Source organism: Lacerta agilis, chromosome 9, assembly GCF_009819535.1.
Source record: "Lacerta agilis isolate rLacAgi1 chromosome 9, rLacAgi1.pri, whole genome shotgun sequence".
Lineage (NCBI taxonomy): Eukaryota > Metazoa > Chordata > Lepidosauria > Squamata > Lacertidae > Lacerta > Lacerta agilis.
The window spans coordinates 36,588,586-36,609,602 of record NC_046320.1 but is presented as its reverse complement, the minus strand read 5'-3'; the positions used below and the strand labels follow the sequence as shown (position 1 = coordinate 36,609,602).

The window sequence follows — 21,017 nt, the reverse complement described above, 5'->3', positions numbered from 1 at the left end:
AGAGCGTAAGTGGTAAACAGTGGAATGAAAAACAGATAAATATTGTTCAGTATCTGTACATGAATATCCTGTCCAGTCATATGTAAGAGAAAAGCAACTGGTGTTAACTGTAGAAGAGAGGCCTGTTTTAAAAAATATGTTCTTAATATTTATTAAGGTTCTCAAATGTACAAAGCATGCTTCAATCTTAATAGTTAACTTTACATGCTTAAAGGAAAGAAGCCCATCATTGTAACATACAGAATAAATCTTTCCCTACAATTTTGAGACCTAAAGTACACTTATTAGGTTGCAGTGCTAAGGACTAGCTTCCAAGTTTATATATTTCTGACCTGCCTTCACCTCATTCATATCGTTATAACCTTGGCCCTTGATGAATGCATTATTAGTCTAGATAGCACAGTGCTTTTAACATACTGAGGAACCAGTGTTCTGTTCTGTCTGGGCAAGGTGCGTATCATTAACAAGTCAATTGCTGAAGCTGTTAGGTTTCCCTATTTAACAGCTGAGCTATGTTGAAGCTGTTTTCTTTTTAAGCAAGTTGTTGGGCGGGGGGGGGGGGAGAATCAAAAGCAAATGTATTTTAATGTAGATTACAGAAACCTATAAATTACACTAATAATTTATGCCCCATAGCAAGCAAATGGTCTGGATCCCAGGAAACGTCAATGGAATGAAAGCAGCCACAAACACAGTTCCCTAAATACTCAAACAAGATTTCTACCACATGGTCTTCCACCACCAGCTGCCCTGGGGGAGGGTGGAACAGGAGAGAAAGGAAGCCAGGTGAAGATAACACTAGGCTCTTGCTCCAGCTGCACAGGCTTCGTTTTGTTTGAACATGCATGATTTATCCACTGCATTTTATAAATGCTATGAGCAGCTTCAAGGTCTCCAGTGGAAAGGCAGGATTTAAATCTAATAAATAAATAAAATATAACTGTATGTACTAAATGAATAAAATATAATCATATGTACATTCTACAGCAGTTCACATACTTTTGCAAGAGGTGGGAGGATGTATTTGGATTTATTTGCGTTTTTCTCCTCCAGCACAAGATTCAACAGCCTTCAAGTGACCAGAGCGTACTCCTTCATCACCAGGCATGTTCCTATCTGCTGGCAGCCATAAGAGAGGCACCTAAATACTATCCTAATGTCAGGGCTGGTCGATTCCTCTTCACATTACCACACAAACGTCTCTTGGTCTTTTATAATTTTTATTAAGAATTCACAAACAGTATTAATAAATAGTTCTTAACTTCAACTATCACTCCACAGAGTCATTCAGTTCAGATACCTTCTGAGCTCTGCTTCTCCCCTGACCAGCAACTCTCAAAAGGCTTTTCCCGCTCTTTTTCTAACCTCCTAGTGAGGACTGGCTTGTACCTCCCCTCCCCCGAGTTGGAGTCATCACTTAACCCTTGCCTCTGTGAACATTCTAACTCTTTTTCTAACTCTACCCTGACACCTAACACCCACTCCTGCTATCAACATATGGAGGGTGGTGGAGAAAGTTAGTTTAGGACTGTGTGTTTTATAAATGAACATACAGTAAGCACCCCCTATAGCATATGCAATTATTCCTTTTGAAATGCTGATATTTGAAACATTAATACTATACTGTGTTAGATGAAAATATTATATATTCAAATTTACACCATATATTGCTAATTGCTCACTCTTTGTACACAGCCGAGTTCACAAGATGTAAATGCTGTCCAACAGTGACAATTAGATATGAAACAGCATGAAGCATTTAATTTACCAGATACATTAAAATATTAGAAATGACCCTAAATTGAAGCATTCTGTCCAAACTGTGCCTTTTCTCATATTAACTGCTACTGCTATCTGAATCCACAATAGAGAGATTCTCATTGAAAAATAGGAACTGAGTTTTTTTTTGCTTTACCTCTTAGGATGCATTTGAAAAACCAAGGGGGGTTAATGTCTTTGAACCTCATGGCTATATAGAGATTGCGGGATAAAATGTAACTGGCTATGTCTTCAATTTCACTATCTCCAGGGATTAATATGAACCAGGGTTCACCCATGGAATTTGTGCAAAGTACTTAATCTCAAACATCTGAAATTACGGAGTGAGAAGACTGGTAGTTCAGAGGATATGGCTTCAGTTTCAGGAAGCCTCAAACCCCAGAACTCTAATTTTATAAATTAAGAACTATATTCAAACAGGCACAATCTGAAACTGTTAAGTACGGCCATTATACCTGTTCTCTAACTCCGCATTATAGCTTCTTATAAATCCCTTGAAGTTAAAAATACATTTCAGTAAAAACTTTCCAGTGCTCGCCTCAAGCAATAATGCATTATAATTGCATAATTTGTTCAATCAAACAGAGTTTGCGAAACATTATCAAAAGCTCCAAAATTATGGGAAGTTTAACAATGAACATCATATAATCGCACTAACCTTTCTGACAGCCCAGATTTCACTATACTGTTAACTTCGTATACCCACTTTATCCCTCTTTGTAAAGAATTTTTAACTACTGGTATGTGATGGATGGAGGGCACAAGGAGAAGGGGACGACAGAGGATGAGATGGTTGGACAGTGTTCTTGAAGCTACTAACATGAGTTTGGCCAAACTGCGAGAGGCAGTGAAGGATAGGCGTGCCTGGCGTACTCTGGTCCATGGGGTCACGAAGAGTCGGACACGACTGAACGACTGAACAACAACAATGTGATGGGGGAAAACATGTTGGAATTAAACCCATCAGCCTCTCTAGGTCTTTGTGTACACTTACTCTCCCACAATATTTCATGTATCTACAAGCTTCCTATTGCATTCCTATTTCTTTCTTGAGAAAGAAGCTTTAAACCAGAAGGAACTCTTATTGTCTTGAACAGCTGACTCTGCATTTTACCAAAGTGGCTAAAGCACTCTGAGGAGAGCAGCCAGAGTTTACTACTTGACACAGGATGAGAGTGCTAATCACTAAGGAGGAGGGAGTAGCCAATCTCTCTGCTAATAAAGATTACTTTGGATTTAGAGCTCACCAAGTCTTCATTTAAAATTTACATTTTAGTGGATGATTCTCTAACTCTACTAAGAGAGACTAAATAAGTCTATTATTATTTTCCAATCATTAAGTGCTTTATTCATTTTCTATATCACTATGGTCACTACTTCTTGTGCGATTATTGTGTATTTTTTAATTACTTAGGAAATATATATATAATTCTACTGAATTTAAGTGCATACCAAAGTTATGTTTTTGCCATGACCTGTCATTTTCTATAACACACTTTGTATTCCTGAACTGAACTGAAAAGTATAAACATCTAGGCTTACTCTGAAATTTCTTATAACAAAAATCCTTTTGATGAAGGTGCTTATGCAAAAATCAGTTGGTACCGGTATATTTTTGTATTGTATTTATATACCACCTTTCTGCCACAGCACCCAATGTAATATAAACAGTACACTTGCTTTTTTCTATTTCTTTTTTTAAAAAAAAATGCCTGAAGTGGTCAACTTGAGAAGTTTCATATGCAGACACGTAACTAATGAGACCTGTAAATCACTAATCTGAGACCCCACAACAGCGCTCTATAACTTGTGCCCCAACAAGTCAAACACAAGCAACCAGTTACAGGTGGGTAGCCGTGTTGGCCTGCCATAGTCAAAACAAAACAAAACAAAAAAATCTTTCCAGTAGCACCTTAGAGACCAACTAAGTTTGTTCTTGGTATGAGCTTTCGTGTGCATGCACACTTCTTCAGATACACTGAGACGGAAGTCACCAAACCCTTAAATACAGTGAGGGAGTGGGGAGGGGTATTACTCAGAAGGGTGGTGGGAATGGGTGATCAGCTGATAGGTGTGGAAAACCTGTTGACGACTCTTAACAGCTGCAATTAGTCTTGCAGGGAAGGCAAGGGGTGAGATGGCTAAAGATAGCTTTGTCATGTATAATGAGATAAGAATCCAACGTCTTTGTTCAGACCAGGTTTCTCCATGGTTTTAAGTTTGGTGATTAGTTGCAATTCAGCCACTTCTCTTTCCAGTCTATTTCTGAAATTTATTTGTATTAAGACAGCTACTTTGAGATCTTTTATAGACCAGCATGTATTGGGTCTTTTATAGACCAGCATGTATTGGGTCTGCCAAGTGGTTGACATTCTTTCAAATAACCAGTAGAAACAGGAAGTTTCAGCTTAGCAGGTCACAAAGTGTGCAGGTCTGCCATAGGCACGCTATATCAATATGACTACAGATAAGAGAAAATGCCAAACCACAACAGAATATGGGAGCAAGCCTATGCAGGGTGGGGGCTGGTACACTTGCCCTGAGTCTGAGATGCATTTTTGGTTGAGTTATTCTAACAAGACTCCCCCCCCCCAGGTTGAGACAACCTCTGCACAGACCTGTACAGGAGATTTAGCAGCTGAATCAGGTTCACAAAGTTAACTGTACAATATTTCTAAAGGAATGCAAATGTACGCTACCAAATCCAAAACACTTTACTTGTAGACAAAGTACCGGTACTTCATAAGTCAGCAACAGAAATTAATCAGAATTTGCTCAACATGAATAATGGTGATTATAGAAATTAATTAAACTAGGAAGTTACCTTCCTTCGTTGACAAGCTCAATGAAAGCTAGACCAGCATTCTTCTGTATTGAATTCTGCCACTCCTACAATGCAAAAGTGAAAAAGGTAATTAAAAGAACAAATTTACATTAATTAAACCAGTGAAAACAGTTATAGTAAAAGTTAAGATGGTGACACAAGGTATTAAAATTTTAACTCAAAATTTATATATACACAACTTTAATTTTAAAAGGACTGGTTGTGCTGGCTAGGCATATTCAATACATGCAGTACATGTATTGTTTGTACTGTAAACAATGTCAGCTGATGAGCATGACCACATCTATTCAGATAACAAGAACCAACCAAAGTACTATTCAATCTAAGCATTCAGCATATTGACTTCCTACTACAAGGGTGAAACAATGCCCAGGTGAAAAGGTATTAAGCCTGTGATCACCACAGATGTAGGTTAGACAAAAATATTTTAAATCTATTTTTAAAATACTTTTCTTTTTTTAATCAACAACCCACTTCAACTGATAAGGCCCCTAGAGTTACTTACATATGGGGGGGGAGAGAGAGAGAGAGAGAGAGAGAGAGAGAGAGAGAGAGAGAGAGGAAGAGAGAGAGACAGAGAATAGTTTTCACAACAGCTTTCTGGTATGGAAACAGTTCAACTAGCCTGACTGCATGGCCATTGTTAAATGACAGAGGAAGAAGAGTCAAAAGGCAGCTGGTCTTTAGGCAGAGACTGTAGATGAGTCCTTCTTCCCCTCTGGGGCAGCCTCTTGCCCAAGGAAGCTTCACCACCAAGCACAGTTTTGATCTCAGGGTTCCTTAATCCAAGGCACCACACATTATTAGCTCTCATCACAAACCTCAATATTTTATTAATACCAGCCAAGAGAGCTAGATTGCTGAATAAGCATTGGCACCTCAAGAAACAGTCCAATCAGCAACTGGCCCATGGCACCGCTACCATGGAAATACTGCAAAATAAATGAGGTCTCCAACCAACAGGGTGTTTGGGGAGTTGCCTTGTGCCTTCCTCTATAGGCATGCCTCAATTTACAAAAAACAACAACACATCTGAATAACTAGAAGCGTTTTCTGTGTGTTTTTTGCTCATAGGCCTATAAAGCAATCAATCATAATTATGTATTTTTGTTGCTACATTTTTTTGATGTATACAGTTGTATACCACAACAATGGGCACTAAAGTGATTGTTTATCCTGCCTAGATGTTTCTATTATTTTGCCAACATGCCTCTTCACTTGTTTTAGCATTCCCTCACAAAATATTGGCAGGAGAAGTGTTGGAAGGTGGGGATATAAATGAAGAGCTATCATTTTCTCTAAATGACAACATGCACATGTTTTTGTCTTCTAACAATGGCTTTCACCTTGAATTACACTCAGTGTAGTGCTTCAGAACTTAATTACTGAAAACAGAAATTGCCCAAACTGAGAAGCAAAGACATTTATCTTTGTTCTTTTCCAGCATAACTCTCTCTATCACAAAGAAGTATCTGAAGAAGTGTGCATGCACACGAAAGCTCATACCAAGAACAAACTTAGTTGGTCTCTAAGGTGCTACTGGAAGGAATTTTTTATTTTATTTTGTTTTGACTATGGCAGACCAACACGGCTACCTACCTGTAACTCTATCACAGACAAAGATCAGAGAAGATATTAGTCTAAACAATTTTTTAAAGCCACAGGTGAACACTCCCTTAAGCATGCTTTAATAGCTTGGCGGGGGAGGGGGGCAAAATGTAACAACCAATGTCTTTCATGTTTAATGCAATGTTTCAACACAGCACATATATCCTATACTGCAATTACATTCTCAGAGCTGACTGCATTGTTATGTCAAGATCTTTGTTATCCTTCTCCCAAAGGTGCTGATGAAAAACATGTTAAAAGCCTCAGAGTCGACCACTAATGTAGCTGAATAACTGGAGAATACATTTCAGCACTTTCAAAAGGAAGGACTGCAAGAGGAAATCGACCAAGTCAATAATTTCATACCTGCTGGAAGCTGAACTTAATCGACTACTATTTCCTATGCCTATAAAATCTACTGCTAATGTACATGATCATAATTACTGTGCAGTCTATAGTGAATCTATAGTAAATACTTAAGCACTGAGAAAAATGCAAGTAGCTGTGAGATATAAATTGCCTTAAAGTGCTGAAAAGAACTTTGCATGGGGCAAAGGAGGACCATAGACGGCAGTACAGAGATCTAGAGGGTGTGTTCTTCAGCTTAGGGTCCTTGAGATCATTTCTTGGGAACTGGAGGTAGTAATTAAGAAGCTGAAATGCAGCAGACAGAAGGCACTGTTCTCTTGATGAGCAAGGATAGAAGGCCAATGCACTATTTTTACAGGGTCTGATCTGTCCAGAAATGTCATCCTTCCTGCCAATTTCAGGGGCCAATGTTAAACATTCCTATCATCTGCTTCATCTGTGTATGTTCTAAGGCCTGAACATACACAGTTCCAGGTATTCAATAAGCTAGGTTCAAGGTTTAGAGCATGGGTAGGCAAACGGTTTGGGAATCAGTGTGTTTTTACATGAGTAGAATGTATGCTTTTATTTAAAATGCATCTCTGGGTTATTTGTGGGGCACAGGAATTCATTCATTCCCCCCCCCTCAAAATATAGTCCGCCCCCCCACAAGGTCTGAGGGACAGTGGACTGGCCCCCTGCTGAAAAAGTTTGCTGACCCCTGGCTTAGAGTAAAGGGCCCCATCAGTATGCTCACATCACACCCCAAGTCAATTCACACGTTGCATTTTCAAATCAGTAGCTCCTTCCTGATGCATTTTAGATCCAGTTCCTCCAGATCCACCTCAAGATCCAACTCTTCTGGCTCCAGCAACTGACTTCATAAAACCTGGACTGAAAAACATACCCCCTCAAGATCTTGATTCAGATACAGTTGCTTACTGTCTCAGTCAGGTCCTGACATTTAAGTGTTCCTCAGTGAATAAATAAATGGGTACAGGCAGTGCTTTTTTCTTTAAAAAAATGTTTAGGGGTACTCTCGTTTTGACTCAAGAAAATCACCATTTTATAGTTCAAATTGGGAAAAATAAATACAGTAAATGGAGAAAAGGACAAAGATTCACAAAATGTTTAGGGGTATGCGTACTCCTGCATACCCCCAGAAAAAAAGCACTGGGTACAGATACTTCAAAAGTATTTGAAGTTGCAAAGCTACATTCAGAGCTCCCCTAGGGAAACTCCAAATGTCATGCTAATTGTAGTGTTCAGCATCTGTACCAACTTGCAGATCACACCAAACCAGGGGGTGGGGGGTTAGACAATTATGCCACTGAAGACAGAATTAGGATTCAAGAAGGCGTTAACAGATTGGAGAACTGGGCCAAACTAACAAAATGAATTTCAACAGGAAAAATGTAAGGATCCACACGTAGGCAAGGATAACCCATTGTGCAAATCTAAGGTGGGGACAAGTGGATTGGCAATGCTACATGTGAAAAGGATCTAGGGATCTTAGTAGACTACAAGCTTAACATGAGTCAACAGTATGATACAGCAACCAAAAAAGAGGGGGGGGGGGAATAAGCTAATAGTATTCCACGCTGCGTCAACAGAAGTACAGTATGCTGATAAAAGGGAGTAATAGTACTGCTCTATTCCGCCCTGGTCAGACCACACCTGGAGTACTGTGTTCAGTTCTTGGTGCCACAATTGACAAGCGGGAACATGTGCAGGTGAGGGTGACCAAGATGATCAAGAATATGGAAGCCAAGCCTTATGAGGAACAGTTGAGGGAATTAGTTATGTTTAGCATGGAAAAGAGGAGATAGTCATTATTCAAATATCTGAAGTACTGTCACAAGGAGGATGGAGCAAGCTTGTTTTCTCCGGAGGCTAGGACCCGAACCAATTGATTCAAGTTCAAGTGAAGAAAAGGAGAGTCTGATTAAACACAGGAATAACTTTCTGACAGTAAGAGCTATATGAACAGTGGAAAAGACTCCCAACAAGAGGTGATGGACTCTCATTCCTTGGAGGTTTTCAAGTAGAGATTTGATGGCCAACTCTCTACTCGAGATTCCTGCATTACAGGGGATTAGGCTGGATGACTCTTGTAGTCTCAACTCTAAAATTTTATGATTCTATAATTTTATGACAGAAGGGTAGATTTTGGCTAAGCGTTTGGAGAAATGTGTTGACATGAAAAGGGAAGTTTGGCAATTGAACCAATTACCTTGAGGGGTAGTAGGCTTGTTGGGGATGCTCTAGCCCTGCATTTCTTGCAACAAGCAGAGCGTTGGAAAGGATGGCCTACTACAGAATCCCCTCCAGTTTTATTATTTATGGTATATGAGAAGGGACAGTATGTAAGAGTTTGGTTTTGTCAATTATGCAGCTGAACACCTTTGGACAGATCTGAGGCATTAAGCACTTCAAGATTTCTTAGAAATTTTTAAGAAAAGAGATGTTTAATATAAAAACATAGCAGTCTGTAAAACAAACAAACAAACAAAAAACCTGCTCTGGGAAAGCAAGCTTAGCCAAGCAACATTATCCACCTGATCAATACAGATGGTATTATTTTGATAAGGAGCAATAGAAGTTGCTCTAAGTCCACCCATCTACAAGCTCTCAACAGATGATCATCATTAAACCTCTATCAAGCATCTATGTACTGAATTGTACAAATGTGTTCTATTAGTACGTGGTCTGACTATTTCGCAACACTAGTACTCAAGACAAATGGCAGCTGCTGCCCTCTGAGGTCTGAAGTCAAGTCTTTAGGGAATCTCAAAGCCCAAATGGAAGAAAAAAACAAGGGCTGTTCATTAGAGGCTGCTCCAGGCTAAAACTTTCAAGGCTGCCATTAGAACTATATAGAGGCTAATTATTTTTATAAGGCTAAAACAACAACAACACACTACACAATGTGTTCAGATATAAGCAGAAACTACTTTTTATTCCATTACATTTGAAAACTATTGCTCTTGTCATCAAAACAAAGGCAGTAAGGAACCAAGATTTTAAAGTCACATTACACTAGTTAAAGAATTAAATATACCAAAGCCAAAAATGAGCTTTATGATGTTCACTTTTATTTCATATGAAATAGTCCAAGAAACTGGGCACAATCCAATGTGTGTCCTACATCTGCCTTTTGAGACTTGAGAAGGGGAAGATTTGGTATAACACTGGAAAAAGGAAACGCCATGGAAATTATGTGTAAATCTGACACTTAATGTAGATTCAGGTTCTATTCAGTGCCTGAAAGTGTTCATGTCTGGGACCCAAGAATTCGTCATAAAAACCAGGGGGTTTTGGGGGGAGGGGGGACTCAGATCAAGACAAAGAAGCAAGGAAAGAAACAATAATAACACCCCCTCCCAAGGAAAGGGAGTTCTGGTAATAGATAAATCTGTTTTTAATGTTCATGGTCAAATCCGGACCATAGCCAAAATACTGATCCATAACCATTTGTAAAAATTGCATTAAGACTCTATCAATGCAGATTAAATAATTATTAGAATAATTAGCTGTACAAGTCCATTTAGAGAAAGGCTATTACAGCTTTATTCCTTATAGGAAAAACAACATTTGAAAACAACTATGCTAACTCAGTTAAAGGAAAGAAAATGCAAAGAAAACAGATTGAGAATGATTTATATGAATGCATAGTGCTGAAGTTAATTACAACTAACCCAATAAAATAGTGCCTTTATTATTGTACAGCAAGTAATAGCCTTAGACACAGAAAGCAGAGCTCTTTCTACTCTTTTTCGTATGCTCAGTCCCACAGCACACTACATTAAGAATTAAATAAGTTGTAAATATGCCATACAGAAACAGCAGTTTTTAACTAAAAGCAGAAGACTCCCCTGCTGTTTAACCATTCTGTGTATACCACTCTGAGCAGGCTTCCTATAAACTGGTGTTATATTGTTGTGCAGTAAATACCTGAAATTACCTTATAATGAGAATTTAATTTTAATACTTAAATAGAGAATTCAAGGCCACAATGAACTTTTGTAGACACAAACTGCAGAGGTACGACTTTTATCTTTCAAAAGAAATAAGCACTAATTTCATACTGCCATACCATGTATTGATAAAATTATTGTGTTTTAAATACTAACTTCATTCCTTCCAGTATAAAGTTTTCTTTCAAAGCCATATGGTGCATATGTTTGTAAAACATACCTATATAGCAAGCTCACAAAATTCAATATTTATTTATTTCACAAGATTTATACATTGCTTTATCATAATAAAAACTTAAAGCAGTGTACAAAAAGAATAAAACATAATTGTCATAAAAAACCCAGTTAAAGGCATCTAAAACTAAATAATTATATCAAGGACAAGCTAAAAACCAGATTAAAACACATGTCAATATTCTCCATATGCCACAGGATTTTCAACCACTTGTAGTACTGTACAGTGGTCTAAGCTAGGACCTCTGAACAAAAATATATTTTGTTGATGGCATGATCAATTGGGTAAGCATCACATCAAACATCCAAATGATTCAACCACAGGAACAAAAAAGAAAATCTGGCCACCTGTCACATTGTTGGCACATCCTTGTGCACTCTAAACAAAAATGTAAAAACTTACTCTTATTCATTCATTATTCCTTTAGGAAATTTTTACACCACCTTTCACCTACAAGAACCCCCAAACCAGCTTACACAGTTAAAACAGAGATGCAAATATATGCAATAAGAACAACAATAAAATACAAAAGAAGTGAGAGCTAAAGACCAGAGCAACACTAAAACCATTTGTAGCAGAAGGAAGAAAAGTTAATGCACTGGTAATCCAAATGCCCAGAAACAAAAATCTCTCAATCTGTAACCTAAAGGCTAAAATAACTGAACCAATTCTGTATATTAATAGTCAACTCCTTCTCCAAATCTTGTGTAACTAAAACAGCAACATGCATGTACAAAAGGTAGGTATGAGTTGGAGGACCCAAACATTTGTAGTATGTTTATGAAGGGGGGGGGAATTCCCCCCCAACAGTGTGTTCTGAGCAGGCTTAGTGGCTGCAGAATGCTATGAAGTATTGTATGTAAGTTACTATGAAGTACTGTAAGTAGAGAGCTGCTGAGTCAGGCCAATAGCCAACTAGTTCAGCATCCTTTTCTCACAAAATAGCTAACCAGATGCCTATCAGAAACCTGCCAACAGGACCTGAGCACAAGAACACTCTCCCCTACTGTGGTTTCCAGCACTTGGTATACAGAAGCATACTTCCTCCAATTGTGGGGCTAAATGAACAGAAAACTGGGGGCGGCGGGGGGGGGGGAGTGGAACGCTATCTTGGGAAAAGCATGGCTGGCTGGCTGGCTGGCTGGTATTCTTGGTTTGGACCACTCCACGCAGCAGTATTTTGCTGCAGCTCCTAAATGTGAATATATAGTGTATGGGGTGTTAGGGGAGTAGTACCTGCGGTGTGAGATACATCATGCTCCTTTTGTCCCCACCATGCACTCAGGTGTCACCTGTGGCTCCTTGAAGCTGTCAGCATGCAACAGTGGCCATACCCAGGAAACTGCTTCAACTGGCCAGCTAAACCAGGTGAGGGTAGCCAACGGGTCTCAACCCCTTGATGAGTTAGGGATTTCCCCTGAATGCGAATATAGGCTCCAGTTGATTGAGTGGGTGAGACCAATAATGAATCCAATGGTCAAGAAGGTAGTTTCTGCACATGCTGTAGAGCAGGGGTAGGCAACCTAAGGCCCGTGGGCTGGATGTGGCCCAACTGCCTTCTCAATCTGGCCCACGGACAGTCCAGGAATCAGCGTGTTTTTACATGAGTAGAATGTGTGCTTTTATTTAAAATGCATCTCTGGGTTATTTGTGGGGCTTAGGAATTCGTTCATTCCCCCCCCCCAATATAGTCCAGCCCACCACATGGTCTGAGGAATAGTGGACCGGCCCATGGCTGAAAAAGGTTGCTGACCCCTACTGTAGAGGGAAGTGAGGGACAGGTGGGGCTCATCAACCTGGAAAGGCAGCCCATCTAGGAAAGGAAAACTCTTGATTCTAAATCACTGCTGCCTTGTGGGATATCTTTGGGAGAAGAAAAGGCTAAGGAGCAAACCCTACACAAATCTGGAATGGAGTCCCTAAGATGGTTGGATGGCACCTTGTACATCTCCATTGGGCAACTCCTACAGCCAGTTTCCCCCCAGAAGGTACTCAAAGGTATGCAGTACCAGCACCTCTTTTTGTTGTTGTAAAAAGGTGTGGCACTTACTGTAACAACTTCATGATGAGTACCAGCACCTATTTTTCTAGAAAAAAAGCACTGCCTACAACCAAGCTGGTGCTAAATATATTGCTCTGCTTTCCTTTGGACCACATCAGCAAAGCTGAGAGTGGGTTATTGTCGTCTGGGCAGCCCATAACCTCCATACACACCGCCCAGGTTTCTGCTCCAGAGAGATCAGCCCAGTGCTGCTAACACAGCAGTTGACTTCATCCCCAGAGGCACACCCCATTGTCTCTAGAGATACAGATGGCAACAGTGACCACCTGAGAGCAATCAGCAGGCAAATGAACCAAAGTAATTAACCACGCTTAATATTAAAACTAGCATGAGAATCAGGTTGGCCAGACACCTCTTTCGAATTAAATATTAACTCTTCTCTGTTTGAAAAAAAAAAACTGGACTGCTCTGAGTGCAACTAATATTGGATATCATATCACTAATAAAGTTATGAGGAAAAATGTCCCCTCAACATCAGACACTGTAACTATGGTTGAAGGCCAACATATGCTTATTCACTCTTGCAAGGCCCAATTTAAACCTGCCACACAGCTTTCATTTGCCCATGCCAGTGCTCTGCTCTGCCAGCCTCTAGTTTAAAACGGCACTTACTATGTCTGCTGTTCCATATGTAAGCATCCTAAATAGGCCAGCAATCTGTGAGCCTGACAGACACAATGGTAACATGCTAAAGCTGAACACGCAGAGGTTAGTGCATGTAGTAAGTACTTTTTAAACACAGCCATCTGTGTGGAAAGCCTACACAGGTAAGTGATTTATATGTTGCAGTATCAGGTTTAAAATCAAGCCTGGGTAGCAAGAAACTATCTAAATTGCCTCAAAATAACTGCTCCCACATTTATAATTGGTGTAAAAAGCACACAATTGCTACCACACTCTAGACTTTCTATCCTACGGCCAGTCAGCTTGCATCCATTCCCCTAGTCTAGCCCCTTTTTCCTAAGCTCTCAAATTAAACAGAAAAGCTGTAAAACAGCAGGTTCTCAAATTAAAGCACACTTTATGTTCAGGGGTCTCCACACTTATAGGCTGACTTCCTGTCAGGAAGAGCTCTATTTCACTGCCTAGCCCAATCAGCAGGGAGCTCACAGAATTAAGTGCCAGTTGATATTACTTTGTTTTACATTTACCACCCATGAGAATATTGTTCAAAGATCCAGTTAGAAAACCAGCATGGTATCATCCTTCTGACTAGACTGCCAAACCACAGGGTGTGCTCTCTTAGCACAAAATTCACCTTAAAAGGTTGGGTTTTTTAAGTCCTAGTGTGCGAATGAAGCAATAGGATGCCTTGAGGTTTGAGGGGGAGGACGGGGCCCTTGCTTCTGCAGCTAAATTATGACCTTTTAGTTCTTAACATCTGCAGTGGGATACTTTAACTTACAATTGCTCTGCTGTTTTGCCCCCGCCCCCATCAAATAAAACCCCTTACTGAACATACTGAATTTATATATATTAGAATAATGAAATTTTTCAAGTGTGGTCACTAAAATAATTAAGGGAAATTGAAGCATGTGTGCACACACCAAACAGCAGGACTACATATCTGTAATTTATGTTAAAGTACTGCTTTGTGTTGCATATGTTCCTTCATATGTATGAGTGTTTCTGGTGTTCAAGAAATGGTCTCCAACATCCTGTAAGCATAGAGTCTTATCTTGAACACTACACAATGTTTAGAGCAGTCAGGCTACTCTAGAAAAATCTTCACTCTGATGAATCTAAATGTACGTTTCCTCCTCAGGGTCAAAGTTTTCTCTTTGGGGGTGTGGGGGTGGGAATGTTCTGCAAGTTTAAAGAAGCAAATAGGCTGCATGTGCTTGGTGCCTCTATGTTGTGATCAAGAAACTCTTTTCCACCTCCCAGCCCCCATTGGAGTGCTTTTGACAGCACAGAGATTCCTACATTCCAATGTGAAACAGAGAGGAAGTTGTGCTCACGTCACTACGATAATTCACTGTGAATAATTATCTTTTTGGAATTCAAACATGAGAAGGAAAGGGCCCATCTGAATTTCCAACTCAGCGTCATTGCTTTATAAACATGACATTTGTGTTCAACCTCCACAGACTTTCCCGGAATTCTAAGGCAGTGTTTATAATAAACCCTTTAAAAAACCCACACATTTAAATAAATTAGGGAGCTTTTATTTCCAACTAGATATTCTGCTAGGCCAGGTTGGGAACCAGCAGCCCTCCAATAATTGTTGGACTACAACTCCCATCTGTCCCAGCCAGCATGGTCAATGGTTAGAGACTATGGGAATTTAGTATAGCAACATCTGTAGGGTCACAGGTTCCCATTCCTGTCCTGTGTTGAAGAAACTGAACTCTGCTATTTTCCAAGTAAGCGGTTTAGCAGTGAAGGCTGAAACACACAAGAGGTCCCACATACTGAAACCATTTATCCAAGTAAGTAAGTTATGACTTTGTAAAAGGTTGTCTGTAGCATATAAAGGGAGAGGGAGGAGATGAGAATGGCATGTCCTGAATGTCCCATTTCAACAGCCGTCTTATTAGAAGCATTTCTCAGAGAAATCAGCAACTTTAATGTATGTATGACTGAGCAGGAGATGTGCCTTTTACCAAAACCCACATAACACATACAGCTTCTTGCTAAATAAGACTTTAAGTTACAAGAATTTGAAATTGTCCTTTTGCTACCACTTTTCATTTCTGGGTGAACATTCTAGTACCAAATCAGAACTATAGCCTAATCCTGGATTTCTTTATTGATTTCTATAGGCAGTTTCACTTTCAACCCAGAGATAACATGGATTTTGCAATGTGAACCTTGAAATTCTTTATCTGGACAAAGGAGATGCTTCTCAGAATGTTTATTCTCTATAGTTCGCAGGCACCTATGTTTTGAAAAGGTTTGTATGCTTGCTGTATGGGTCATAACCAAGATTTCAATGATGTAATTGTTACATGAAAGTTGCATATGGGTCCCCTTGAGTTGAGATCTTGTAAGCAACTAGGCTTCTCAGATAAGTATAACAGATCACACAAGCCTTGCCCTGAGTAAGCACCTTAGCTTATCACTATGTCTCTCTCTCTCTCTCTTTTTTGCCCTGAGTGCTCACTAGAAGGACAGATCCTGAAGTTGAGGCTCCAGTACTTTGGCCACCTCATGAGAAGAGAAGACTCCCTAGAAAAGACCCTGATGTTGGGAAAGATGGAGGGCACAAGGAGAAGGGGACGACAGAGGATGAGATGGTTGGACAGTATTCTCGAAGCGACTGGCATGAGTTTGGCCAAACTGTGAGAGGCAGTGAAGGATAGGCGTGCCTGGCGTGCTCTGGTCCATGGGGTCACGAAGAGTCGGACACGACTGAACGACTGAACAACAACAACAACAAATGTCTCTTTTAAGTTACATGTGTGTCCACACCAAGTCATGGGCAATTTCATAGGAACCTGAGACACACAGTTTCCAGGCAGCATGCCAGATAGTCAAGGTATTATATTATAAGTCACTTAAGTGCAGATTTTTGACTCCTTTTCATGCATTAAGTATGTTTTCATAATCCTGACTGGGATACAAGAAATGATTTAAAAACAAAACAAAACAAAACAAAACAAAAAACAATGGGTCTACTGCACACTTTCTAGTGGAGCAGGGATTTTACTTCTTATAGCTCAAAGTTGTGCTTATTCTAAACCAGATCATCTGAAGTAAAAATGCTGATCTTACATGAGAGTCCCATGCCGATTTAGTGGTTCTTGCTCTTCCACCACCTATACAAAAGTCTTTTCTTTACATAGAACTTTCACCCATTAATTCAAAGTAATCTGATAATAAAAATTTTAATCCAAAGGAACAGGATACAGATAGGATGGCAGAACTCGTAGCCTTTTCTGGATGCGTCATATGCACCACCTGATATCCTCTCCAAAAAAAGGGGTTTAAAATACAAATAGATGTGCAATATCAAACACAAATATTTTAGAGCAGAGTATTTTAAAAGATTGAATTTTAATAAGCTTTAGTACAATTAATTCAGAGAAATAGCTCAGTTAATAGATCTGATAAATAAATCATTGTGCACACATGGGAATGTTCCCTTACACGCACTTGAATCTGTTATGTGCAACCCTACAGAAATCAGCAGTGTTTTTACTCCAAATAGAATCTAACAATACCTTGTATAAGAATGGTGTACTACAGTAGCAAAGAAGTAGATCTACATACATTAAGGACATGATTCATTTAAAAGTAACACGATGCTGAGGATTTCATTCTTTTGGCTGTTTTAATTACTTGGACAGGAAGCTGGGCCCAGACTAGATGGTATTTCTAGTTTCAATGTACTATATGCATTTCTGATAAATGGGAAAAGAATAGATGACCTGGCAGAAGGCTCAGACAATAACATGTGATTTACAGGACATAAATGCAGCTACTATAAGATTTATCTGACAGCCCTCTACGATAGTGGACTGTTGAGTATCCGATGGAATGATTTCTAGTCTGGAAAGTCTACTACTGAGTAGCCATACACATTATTTATTTATTAGATGTTTTGGGTTGAAACCATTTTTAAATGATGCACTTCACAATGCTCAGCCATAAATTTAGCTTTAAACTCTGGAGGGGAGGTAGTGTTATTGGAATGTATGTCAGACTGAATTAGGATGAGCAACACAATGCTTTTATAAAGTGGCCTTGAATGCAACGCTGAGTCCTTCAAAAATGATATTAATGTCAAATAAGCAGGAACACTTTTCTGTTAATATTAAATGCAGAATTCCTTATGTTGCAATAGTTAGATATGAAGGTAAGTATTCAGTGCCAGAACTGAATGTCACTTTAAAAACTGCTTTAGGATGTTGGGTTATTTTTGTACATTCAGCTGGATTGTTAGGAAGAGCAAAGCAATACTATGTTAAACAACTTGAAATTTTGCCCACCGGGGGTGGGGGTGGGGGAGCTAAGATACTCCAAAGATACTAGTCACACATAGGACAGCAAAACACTGCTGAACAAAATGGATTTTTTTACTGTACTACAATATAGCCTCGACTAAAGTTGTTGTCTTGTCTTGTCTTTTTTAATGCTTGTAAAAATAATGAACTTTTCCCTCCCTCAAACCACAGGTATTTGGGAAATGATGTGTCAGACAAAGCCTAACAGTAAAGCAAGACTAATAGGTATGAGTAAATAATATTTTGAGGGAATTACTGATTAATATTAGGTACATATCACAAAAGTATTAATCAAAGCAGAGATCTAATTTAGCATCATGTCCAACAAATTTGTAAAGTTTTAAATCATGCTTGCAGATGCTTATTTGTAACTACTTTGTATTATTTATGTGATTAAAAACTAGTTTTTGACCTGATCTTTCGATCTTTGGCACTCCTTCCTCTCCATCTCTTCTTAAAAAATTAATTAAACTTTTAGCAAGAGGGTCGCTTCACTTTCCCCCTCCCTTCTCCCTTGTCCCACAAAAAGAAAAAAAAATCAATCAAACTCAAGCCCATCTCCTTCCAGTATCTGTAAAATGTCGAGCTGAAATTCAATTTCATATCTCTCAAGCTTTCATGTAGCAACAGACAGTTTACCTCTTAAGAAAATAAATCACTTCTGTGATTGCCATACTGACCTCTCTGAATTAGGAAAATTCAGAGTGAAAAATGTAATTATCACCCCAGATCAAATCTGTATACATCTGGAGCTAATTTGATTTCTTGCACCACTTTTGCACAGTCAAGGAAATATTTTAGCTACTCTTTGGTATAAAAGGATGTTATGGGTTTGGTTTGCTGTATTGGGTTATTTCAAGTATTTCATATAAAACCTTATGTTTCACTGCTACCAACTCAACTAACCCATTGCCGTATTCTAACAATAGATTACCATTAAAACAGCACTGTGACATGTATGACAAATAGGCACATTAGAGCATGTCATTTATTCCATTTTAGATTGCATCAGTACTAACACTATCCCGTGTGGAGAAACACAGCACTTCTCAAGGTATACTTCGTTTTGCTTTTTTGAGCCAAGAAACAAAGGGGAGATCAGGACATAACTGAAACTTTGTTATTTCCCCAGTATACAGTAAGGAGCGTTTTAACCTAAATAATTTTTATGCATTGAGTGCTAATGTTCAAAATGCATTTCAAGTAGTATATCTACACTTTGGAAGATGACATTTTAAAAAACAAACAAACAAACCCTGTCTTGGAAAACAAGAACTGAAATTGGATGAAAACTCTAGATTTTTGCCACATTAAGTAGCACATAGCAAGTTTATATGCATTCCAAGAAAAAGAACAGGAGGAGGAGGAAGAGGAGGAGGAGGAGGAAGAGAAAGAAGAAGCAATCCTGTCAACATGGTTCTGACTACATCACTGAATAATAAGGCAACTAGAAATATAACTGGCTCTTCACTAGTTCATTGCAAAAATCCATTAGGTGTAATCTCCAGAAGTAATTGTTTTTATTGCACTTTATTGTCAATGCAGGTTATTGATTTTTCACACCTTCTATGATTCTTTCATTTGTATTCATGAAATGTCCATCAGCACAGTCTAAATACATTTGGCAATATAAGCACTAAAACGAATAAATCGATGTAAAAAAAACATTAATTTTACATTATCCTTATTCGTCAGGCAAGTAAACCATAAGGGCTTTAAATGAAGGTCAAAGGTTTTGAAATGGGTCAAAACCCTTGACCTCTAGACCAATAACCTTCCCATTAAAAAAGGCTATTTTAAAGTTTTAAGTAGGGGAATTTACTACCAGGAAGGTATCATTTTTAAAATGCCAAAAAGAAAAGCTCGATAGAAACCTCATATATAATTACAATGGAGAAAACTAGGAGATGGGTAAAGTGCTATTTGATCTACTACATACTATTATTTGTTGACAACTCTAATTTTTCAGATTAGATTTTCTGTTAATCAAAGTGAAGTGTAACACTGCTTTTCAGAGCAGCAGACATACTGTGTTTCACAGATCAGAAAATTCAAATAGATGGCAACTATGTTTCAGTTTTTTTCTCAAGCTAATAAAAAGTGATCAGTAAGGAGCACTATATATTTTAGAGTTTTTTAAAAATACAAAAAGGCAAAACCTTTTCATCCAGCATATCTGAAATACAATTATACTAAATCCATGTCAAAATCTTTATTTCACAGATTTACCTGCTTAAATATAAAGTTACTTAATCTAATGTATGCACTATTACTAAAATACTGGAAACAGTTAAGGAAACCAAAAATTTAGGACATTATCTAACTGATCACATGAGATAAACTCATTCCTGTAAAGCATTCATCTTCAGCTGGTGGGTCATACCCTAGTCTAATAAGGATGCTTTTTGGACCACTATGCATTTTGGACCTTTTTCTTAAGAGAAGGCAAAAGGGAAGGGGAAATATTGGGGGCGGGGAGGGAAGAGAGAGAGAAAGAGAAAGGACAGTCATATATGGGGGGGGGGAATTAAAAGTAGGGCCTCATGATGTAGGCTAGGGTTAAAGGTGAATCCAGAAAGGTCAAAGACTACTGCTTCAAATCATAATTGCAATTGTAAAGGATTTTTTTTTAGCAGCAACTCACTCTCAAATCAATTGTAACCCACCTGAGAACAAAGTAGCATGACCAGCTCCACAACCGAACTACTAGATTTCATGCACACCAAACCTAAAGAAAAAAAATAGAAAAGATATATAGTATCTACTTGGGTTTATGTTGCAATTCATATTTAGTACCTCCTGGAAATCCTACCCAAGAGTCTATTTTGTTAGTATTCTCTCTGTATTGTCAGTATGCATTATGTTAACAAAAGGAGAAATCTTACAGCTTCAATTTGTTTTAGCATTCAATCCTAATATATCAGTATAAAATATGCTAAAAGCAGGCACCAGTTTTAATCACTGCCATGCAGTATTTTGATATAAAATGATGCCTTGGAGCTATTTAGCTGAGATTACATAAATATTTGTGTTCCAAGTTAATAAACGCATACATAGCATATGGTATATTGATTTATAGTACTTACATTTCTTCACCTTGGAGTGGGTTGATCATTATATATGCAGAGAAGGGAAATGGCTCTATGACCTTTGCTTTCTCCATTGAGCTCTCTCCCTTCAGCCCTCCAGCTATCAATCAAGTTTCCATTTTGTT

At 38.6% G+C, this 21,017-nt stretch overlaps 1 protein-coding gene across 4 annotated transcripts in view; it reads right to left on the bottom strand.

Annotated features, from left to right (window-relative positions):
* Positions 1–21,017, bottom strand: part of LRBA (LPS responsive beige-like anchor protein) — a 321,418-nt gene that overhangs the window by 234,774 nt on the left and 65,627 nt on the right. For all 4 annotated transcript variants that reach the window (XM_033160146.1, XM_033160148.1, XM_033160147.1 and 1 more), the window contains exons 28-29: positions 20,470–20,531; positions 4,604–4,668 (exon numbers count right to left, since the gene is read on the bottom strand). In XM_033160146.1, coding sequence (XP_033016037.1) covers positions 4,604–4,668; positions 20,470–20,531 — 127 coding nt within the window. The remainder of the gene's footprint in view (positions 1–4,603; positions 4,669–20,469; positions 20,532–21,017) is intronic.